Source organism: Atta cephalotes (genome assembly GCF_000143395.1).
Source record: "Atta cephalotes unplaced genomic scaffold scaffold00017, whole genome shotgun sequence".
NCBI classification, from domain to species: Eukaryota; Metazoa; Arthropoda; class Insecta; order Hymenoptera; family Formicidae; genus Atta; species Atta cephalotes.
Genome location: NW_012130081.1, coordinates 1097389 through 1107270, shown reverse-complemented (window position 1 = coordinate 1107270; position 9882 = coordinate 1097389). Strand labels below are relative to the sequence as shown.

General features: G+C 27.3%; 2 protein-coding genes across 2 annotated transcripts in view; both read right to left on the bottom strand.

Moving 5' to 3' along the window:
• LOC105618623 (trypsin-1-like) overlaps positions 1 to 1557 on the bottom strand; it is a 4943-nt gene extending 3386 nt beyond the window's left edge. The window contains exons 1-2 of the mRNA XM_012200153.1: positions 1515 to 1557; positions 801 to 1095 (exon numbers count right to left, since the gene is read on the bottom strand). Coding sequence (XP_012055543.1) covers positions 801 to 1095; positions 1515 to 1557 — 338 coding nt within the window. The remainder of the gene's footprint in view (positions 1 to 800; positions 1096 to 1514) is intronic.
• A 1042-nt stretch (positions 1558 to 2599) lies between these two features.
• LOC105618622 (carboxypeptidase B-like) lies at positions 2600 to 8172 on the bottom strand. The gene is made up of 9 exons (XM_012200152.1): positions 7997 to 8172; positions 6542 to 6937; positions 6377 to 6476; positions 5608 to 5713; positions 5176 to 5337; positions 4657 to 4870; positions 3252 to 3482; positions 2951 to 3135; positions 2600 to 2775 (listed from the first exon to the last, which is right to left on the bottom strand). Exons 1-9 carry the CDS (start codon positions 8170 to 8172, stop codon positions 2600 to 2602), a joined length of 1746 nt encoding a protein of 581 aa, XP_012055542.1.
• Between the last annotated feature and the right edge of the window lie 1710 nt (positions 8173 to 9882).

Genomic DNA, 9882 nt, shown 5'->3' with positions numbered 1-9882 from the left:
TATATATATATATATAAATTCATTAATTACATTTTAAATAATATATATAAGAAATTCTTTTCATTATGATATTTTTATAATTAAGTTTTAATTATATTAGATGATTTTATAACAAACGGTTATAAATTATTATTTAATAAATTAATTATTTAATAAAAAAATCGTTTAATAAAAAAATTTTACAGTAATATATCTCAGAAATCAGAAAAGTCTGCAACGTAATTCAAAGTATGCGCGTTATTCAAGACTGTGAATGATAATTATAAGTAAAATTAAAGTGATCAATAAGGTATAATATTTTCTCCAGTTTTATAGAATTCTTGCTGCATTAATTGGAATTCCAGTAAATTCAACCAGAAAGGTATCAAATATTTATATAAAATAAGTCGATTAAAGCATTACAAATTTATATTTCGGAAAGCATTTTAGAGACCTTTATGTGATTTTCATATGACTATTCATAGTTAAATCAATAACACTTATGTTCTTCTCGAAGTCACAAAAATTTTTATGTCTAAATTATGTCTAAATTATATTATATATTTCTCTCTAAATGCTTTATTTCCGAGATATAAATTTGTAACACTTTAACTGATTCACCTATATATTTAAATTTTTTCAAGCAATCTAATCGAGATAATTAAAAATTCAATTATTTAACTAGAATTCTAATTCATATGAGATCAGAATTTGTTTTATTCGTACTTCTTGTTGGTACAACCAGAACATTTTTCCCAATGTAGAATTCCAGTTTCTGAAATATTCACTTTTATCTATAAATAAAAATAATATAGACATACCCTGGATAATTTTCATGCACATAAATCTTAGCAACCTTAACTTCTTGCTGAGCTTCCTCATCTTCAAGAAGATAATATTTGCCAACAATGACCTTAAGTTCGCCTTGTGTCATAATGCAATGTCTCGCAGTTAAAACAAAACTCTCGTGCACAATCGAACCACCACAAATGTGACTAAAACGTAATAAAGGTGGTAAACCCCATTGAAGAGAGACCTGATAAGAGAATTCTCCTGGTATTGCATTCTCACCGTCTGTGATTCTGGGTTTCAGGCCGAAAAGGACGGCCAGACATACTATAAAAATGTTTAAGAAAACTTTAAACACATAATTCTTCTAGAAATACAATTATATTTTTGCAAAGTTTGAACGTTTCATTTAGTGTTTATAATATATTTAGCATCGTTCTTATTAATAGATAAAACTGTTTCATAAATAAATCTTTCATTTAAAAGCATATAATATTCTAGTTTTTTATTTAATTTTTTATATAATTAATAAAGGAAACTTTTTATATCAAGTATTTTATTTATTAGATCAGTAATTCTCAAACATAGTGTATTTATATTTAGATATATATTTAAAAAAAAATTTTTGCTATCTGCATATTAATTGTTATTATATTTAAACATTTAAAACATACAAACTTTATAAAAAATAATATTATATATATAACAATAAGGAAAAAATGTGCAAAAAAAATGAATATTCTTACCATGGAATGCCAGAATAATGACTAAAAGACACTGAATCAACATTGTCAGTTGAACAGAAGTACTGAATAAGACTTACAGTTTATATACGAAATAACGGAAAATATCTCATGATAAGGTATGCGTATATTTTGGATTAATCTTGATAACACAACTTCTTCTTGAATGCATAGATAAGCAAGCATTGACTGTTTTTTAATTTGTCTCTTAAAAAAAACTTCTTCTTAATAATTAATCTTCAAATATATTAACACTAGTCGATTTTATCATGTAATTATTTTATGCTAGAAATTCATCTCCATCTTTATATAAATAATAGTATAAAAACACTTTTATTTGTTGTATCGCGTGTTTTATAATACACTCAAATTAAAATTAAAAATGAAACTAATAATCTGATAATTTTAATAAATAAAGTAGGACGATTCTTAGTGCACTATTATTTGTACAAAAGTATTTGATACTACTATATAAAATAAATAATAGATACATTCATATAATATTACATTATACACATTCTCTTCACTAAACTATAAATATAATTTTGTATACAAATATACTTCACATAATCTACAACAGAAATGTACAAAAATAAACATATCTAAGGCAGTTACGAATTTTTACAATTTAATTAAAAAATTTCTTAAAACATAATTTTTTATTTAAATTAAACTATATAATTAAATTTTCTAAAAATCAATCTAGAAAATAATTTTGCATAGGAAACTCAAAATCTATTACAGCACTCCTGTAATTTTTGTAATTAAAAAAATTGATGATATTTTAACAGATAATGTATTCCTTCGAATTTTTAATTAAATGTAAATTTATCTTTCATTATCATCTCTTATATTCAATTAATTTATTTCGATAACAATACGAGTGCTAATTTCTCGATACAAATGCCGTATGTACCTACCCTGTGCATTGATGTCTATTGCATAGAAATGAGAAATGGGTAAAAACCCATTTCTCATTTCTATGCAAACTTGTAATTTATAAAGGTTATTGATTCAGTTTCCACTATCTGGCTTAAAAAGTGAACATTCGAACATTAAGTACGCATTAGAAGCAAAAAACATAGATTTTATGTGTTGCAAGTAACTAAACGAGCTATCGCCCGGATTCCTGCCCAAATTTCTCGTGCAGTCGGAACTATTTGAGTAGCCGGTAATAGGAATCCATATGTTCCGCGATCGCGTAATTCCACCGTGTATGCATACTTTATCGAGGCAACACCTTTAGCCCAATCGTCGGATGCTCCTGCAAATAGAAAAGAAACTCATTCTCTGTGACATGAAATATTATGAAATACATATTATCATCTTATCTTGATGTCTGATTTTCATAACAGCCATTCATTAAACTAATATAATCTTTTGTATAAATCAATCTAAAGAGTATATTAAAATTAAAATAATAATATTAAAGTAGGTACCAGAAGTCAGATACATTAATTCTGTTGCTGGTCCAAGTTGATAATTAGTACCATGAACTTTCGAAATAGCGTTAATTGCCTTTCTCGCTACGTTCATTAAATCGGAATAATCCGATGGTTTCGAACGCGTGTAACCCCATGGTACGAGCCACATTTGAGAATAAGAATGCAAAGTTAAGTACATTCTGAAAACGTAAATTTAGTATTTAATATTGTTATACAATTAAAATTTTTACATTAGAAATTTAAAATGTATTTGAATGGTAAATTTAAATTAATTAAATGTTGATTAGACAATTACCGAATATGTTGTTTGTTTGCTAAAATATAATCTGCCATAGCCTTCGTTTCAGGTTCAGAAAAGGCGAAAGGCCCGGAATATGTTTCATGACAAGGATCTGAACTGGCACCTCCTTCTTTGTCTTCGCCCCAGTGGTATGCAAAATTTCGATTCGGATCGACTCCTTCGCATGTAGTCCAGAACCATCTAGTATAGTGCGTTACGAATTGTAATAAATTTGATGGTGTGTATCTAAAAAAGAAAATCACTATTTTCGTTAAATACACACAAAACTCTTAATCTTACAGAGATTAACAATTTAATCTCCTAAAAAGCAAGAAATATTTTGAAACATTTTAGCAACATGTTGTAACATTGCTGCAATGTTACTAAAATGTTTCAAAGTGTTTTTTGTTTACTGGGTTAATACTAGTCAATTTATTATTGAAAAACAGTAATTACTTATTTGGAGCTAAAAATTCTAAACAACAGTGTCTTAATATTAAAAATGAGTAACTAATTATTGTCTTCTATTATTATCCAATATTAGATTTATGTGAGGAAAATTATTTCGTTGTGTAATTGATTAGATATGCATACGATACGACCATATATAATTTTATAAAACAGTGTCTTCCAATCCAGATAACTTTGTTCTTATCTTAAATTCTAAAATCTCATTTTTCGATTAGATTCACTATAATTTTAGATTCACTTTAATTTTCAATTTCTCTAAATATAATATATCGCTCTTGATATACATATAACACTATGCGACAAAATTTTTTTTTTTGTTTTTGGCATGTGGACTATTATTTTTCAAAGATTTTTAGCCGTTAAATTTGAATTCATGCTCAGAAAAATCACGTCACATTTCCGAAAAAATTGAAATAATATAGATGAAAAAATGACGATTTTGACCATATTTACAATGATATTGCAATTAAAGAAATTTTATTTTGTCAATTTTGTTTATACTATCCTAAAGTGCTATCTTTTACATTTGAAATAAGTTTTTTGTTTTTGATCTTTTTATGATCAAGTTACATAGATTAAGCTGCCTCGCGTTGTCGCGCACTACATCTTCATTTTTGGCGCGAGACACACTACAGTGTCTCTTGATCATATATAACTAATAAGGGTCATATTTTGATTTGTTTTCTTACACTTAATATTCCGAGGTTAGCATAACAATTGCTAGAAGATCATTCAGTCACAATATATGTTTTTAGAGTGCACCATGCGTAATCGATCTTTGTTACACTGAGTAAAAAAATACTTCAGAAATGATATTTAGCAAGTCAAAGACAAAATCAATGTTAGACTGTAAGATCAAGCAAATATTATTGACATTAATCGATTAATTAACATTCTGCATACAATTGGCGTGTCGAAGCGAATGTTTTTTTTCCTCTCCTCTCCTCACCTACTATCGTTTTGACTTTCCACATGATTACTTCTGGTTTTTCGCCAAAAACGATCGCTGACATGGCTATATTCGTAACCATCGGGATTAACAACTGGCAGAATCATCCAATCCGAGTTGTTTAACAATTTTGTGTAGCTCGAGTTCTTCTCTACCAACTGACTCAATATGTAGGTCGCTACTGCGGTACCAATCCATTCTCGCCCATGCATGCCTGCAAAGACGATCACGATTTACCGAAAAGATAATCTAACGGGAAGAGATGCATAAAACGTGGGAAGCATACAGGTTCGATGTCAGTAAAGAACGGTTGACAATAATTTTGATAGCCATAAATTGTTTATAAAAAGAGTTTTTACGATGTTATTAAAAACAATTATTAAGAGGAAAGATTTGAAACTATTTTTATTACATTAATATACTTATAATTTATTATTTATTATTTATTCAATTATCTTTTAATTAATACTTTTTCTTATTTGTATTAAAGAAATGTCTGTCTGTATAAAAGGAACTTACCGGCATCAATCCAAATAGCAGGTTTTCTTTCGCCTTCTTTGTTTAATCCAGTCGAAATCTTCGCCATCTTTATCGGTTGGCCCTCGTAACTATGTCCGATAGTTATTAATTCTACTATTGTGGGATATCTGAAGGCTAGATATTCTAAATAACGTATGATATCTGTTAAAAAGAAAGCCAATTTATTATGTTATTTAATTAAATTCACTTATTTATTTATGTACATACATATGTAAAATAGAAATTAATTGATGTTCATCCGAAAATATTATTTATGTACATCAAATTAAAATTAAAAGTATTAGTGTATTAGTGTATTTATAATATAATAGATACTAAATATTAAATTACATTTTATAAATTAGTATTAATCACATAAATATATTAAATTAATTTAGTACAACGTGAAAATATTTTACAACACGATTTTACCTCCATATCGGTGATAACGTTTCCAAGTCATTGTGTGGCCTTGAGTGGTGACCAAGTCTTCACGTTGTTCTTTAGACATCTTCGGATTTTGATAAGAGATCGTCTTCTGTTAATTAAGAAAGCGTATTTCCTTGATTTTTACTGACTGTACTTAATTTAAACTTGCATTAGTTATGTCTATTAATCATGTCTACAACCAGCAAAATTTCTCTTTTCTCATACATTGACCATTAGTCAACGTTTAAATAACGATTAATACATGTAGTAACGAAAACCTTTGATCCAACATTTTAATATAACAGGTGATACTTTATCCGTTACTTTCATGTTGCTTTTTGTATTTGAGTGTAAGAAATCATTGAAAAGGTCATAAGTAAAGCGTGTCAGCATTAGATATGGACATCAGCTGCCATCGGAATTTTCTTCCGATTGCAAGTATTATATAAATAATGAAAGACCAATTTTGTAAATTAATAAAGTATAATTACGATGTCATTGAGTGTTTTCTATCATTAGTAATATTGAAATTTTCTACGCAGGTGTCCTTGAACGTTTTGGCCAGACTTTGAGATTTTATAAAAAATTTAATTTTAAATAAAGAATTTTCTGTAAACATGGACTTTTTATAGAATTAAATTTCCTATAAAGTCTCAAAGTCTGGCCACAAAATGTTTGGAAACATTTCGTACATATATTTTTATGAATAAAAAGATTAATTTTTCATGTACTTTTATGTATTTTTTGCGCAAAAGTTCTGTATCATTTTTACCTGGATATCCGATATTAATACTTTAAAGTCAATTTTTTTATCCCTTAAATAATCCTTAACATCATTTATAAGATCTGGTGCCACAATCATGTCGGAAGTTCTATAAAAGGAAGTATAGAAATATGTTAGATAATTAATTATTATAATAAAAATGCAAATACAAACCTATTAGGATTTGGAAAGGACCAAAATTTAATATCTTCAGGCTCGGCGTCTCTTAAGTCACGCAGATCTGTAGCTTGATTTTCCGTGTTAGGAAATGCCCTGATTAAATGATAATTTTTATAATTTATTCTTCTGATACCTGACCGTGAATTCTTTTTCTCGGTACCAACAATACTGCTCACGACTGTGCTAAGTCCGCTTGCTACGACGGACAGCATGGATTCAACGAGGCCAAATAGAGAAAAACCTCTATAATCATCATCGTCCCAGGAAAACTCTTTGGGTGTGTTTTGAAGATGATTATTATTTGCTTCAGCGAATAAGAGTCTTTCTTTTTCTCCGTTTTTGGAATTCAAACATAGATGGAATTTTTGATTGTTACGGACATCCTGCAAACTATATGTCGATTTATATATATTATTATTTGTACTTTTCATGTTGTAAAATAATTTTTAATTTTTCTTTATATTAATTACATTAAATTTAATGTTTCTTTATATTAATTATATTAAAATTTAGCGACTTTTCTTTTCATTAGATTACAGAGAATACACATAATAATCTTTGTAAATCTTTGTAAATTAAAGTTTCATAATTTTTTAAAACTTTTATAACATTAAAGAAATAATTATTTTGTTTATTATAAGTTTCATTATAAGTTTCAAATTTTATAAGAATATTCTGATTATGAGGACTTGCAAAAATGTCTATCAGTTACGTCTTGACGTTTGTATCACGTGTTTTTGAAATGCTAAGAATACCCTTCTTATGTTTGCGTAAAATTCATTGATTGATATATTTTTTTCATTAACTATTTCGGCAAGACAATATAACATTCTTTTATAATGTACTCTTTAATGTATTACTTCTTTTAATGTATTCTTATATATAATCTACTTTCTCTTAGAAAAAAAAAAGAACGGTTAACGTAGAACGGTTAACGTACATATAGCGAATAGAAAGGCGCATCTTAATTAACATGATTGAACGTTACTTAGCAAAAATAATATGTAAAAATCATTGAATAGAAGTTGTAGTTGAATTAAATGTGACAAATGACAGTAATTACATTTTCTTATATAAGAACTAAATTTTAATTTGTAATTTGTTATATTTTTTTGCAGAATTGAACATTAATTTAAACTTAAATTCTCTTCTTCTTTTTCTTTCTTTAATTTAAGCATTTTAAAGAAAAATAGATACAGAGAGAGAAAAAGAAGAAAGAGAAGAATTTTTAAAAAAATTTTAATATTTACACATTACATTTATCTCCGAAAGATATATTAAAAAATACATCACTTTGAAATGACATAGTACCAGTAATCTCTAACTAAAAACAAAATCCTTTGAAGATTAATCTTTGAAGATCATTATATTTATAATAAGACATTAAAAGATAAATCAATTCACATATTCATTCAAACAAGCTTCTAATTATCCATCAACGACACCAACCCACTTTCTTCATCCAGTATTTTTTCCTTTTTGAATATCCTTTGTTCTGTGTGATCGTATTGCGGATGTTTTACCGTGTAATTACCACGATATGGAATACTGTTTGCCGGATGCAGCACGAGAATCCCCGAAACTCCGAGGATTACGCACAAGATCGACTCGACGCCGGCACTCATAGCGTGCTTTGATCGCGCCAAGGATACTCGATCGTCTCAAAGGTTCCTTGTTGACTGGCAAACCCGCAGCCGGAACCAGTCGCTGGTTCATACGGCCACGTGAAACACGACGGTTTCACTGTTCTGCCTTACGGGCTTGGATTACGGGATTTTATTTCTACGCTAGATGACGTTCATTCTTCAGTAATGCAACGGATCAGAGGCTTCGGGATTAATGGATGAGATATTTGAAACGTTAGAAGTCAAATACATTTATTGATGTCAATTTACGGTGATTTGAATCAATAATATTGCAGTTTGTAACATCAGTAAAATCTAAAAAGTAATGACATTATACTTAGCACATTGTATTATCTTTGATGCTGATTACTGATTTTTCAAAAGGAAAAGAATTCAAACTTATAAATTATAAATATTTATATATTGATAAAATAATAGTGATTTAAATATAATGTAAATTATAAATTAAATACAATATACATTATATTGTATATACAACTATAAACTAATCTATTGTATATACAGTATATTGTATATACAACTATAGACTAATCTATTCAAATTTAATGTTTGCTTTATATTTCCTGAAAATTCGTCTATTATTTTATTATCAAAATTTATGTTATTATTTAATTTCGATTTTTTATACTTAATGCAAAAAAAAATCTCTGTGTTAACAAATAACAAGATAATAGAATAATAAGACAAAATTTTCAAACTATAAGTAAGTACATTCTGGTGAATTTGTTTGACATGACGAGATACGTAGTAGGTCAGTGAGTTTGCCGTTAGCAAAACATGTTTTCATGATATCAATGTTCAAACAACCGTAACTATATGTGTTAAATCTACTTTTCTAATAATGGTTTTTACATAATTACTGCAGTTAAAACAGCTTATTTAAAAACCTAATGTAAACACGTATATAGATGGAAATGTTAAACACATTATTTGTTATTTAATTTCTTTTTATATTAAATTTCTCTGTTTTATATCAGTAATTGATGAGAAATATAATCATTGTGAATGACTTTTTATAATAATTTACGAGATAAAATTACTAGAAGAAAATAGAATTTATTGTAACACGATAAGATTAATAAAACTCTCTCTCAAAATTTTAGTAACAATATAGTATAATAATTTAATATCTATAATAAAAACCAAAATTAAATCTTTGCTAAATATTAATAAAATGATATCTCCTTATTACAAAATTGATATAAACAGTAAATAATACATATTTATGCGACTTTGCGATCCCGCATATATATTACATAGTTACATCATTTGACTGTAACAAACTATATCTGTGATACGAACTGATCTATCCATTTTTTATCATAAATACATGCCATTTAATTGTACTGTTCACATTATTGTTTAATAAAATTGTTTTTGTATTATCAAGAAATATTTCGCTTATATCTTTATCTGTAACAATTATTTATAATAATAACAGATAATGATATATATGTTGAAATTTGTGCAACGGCATGGACCGTAAATTATATAATAAAATAGGGTAAATATTAAAATCAAAACACGCTGTGAATATGATTTATTGTTATTACAACTATACGCGCGTACCCATGCGGCACGCAACGGTACAATTATTGCGCAAACGTACAGAATATAATAGAGTAAACAAGTATATAATAATATTAATAATTATTATTATAATGACTGAATGTTAAATTAATGTTACGC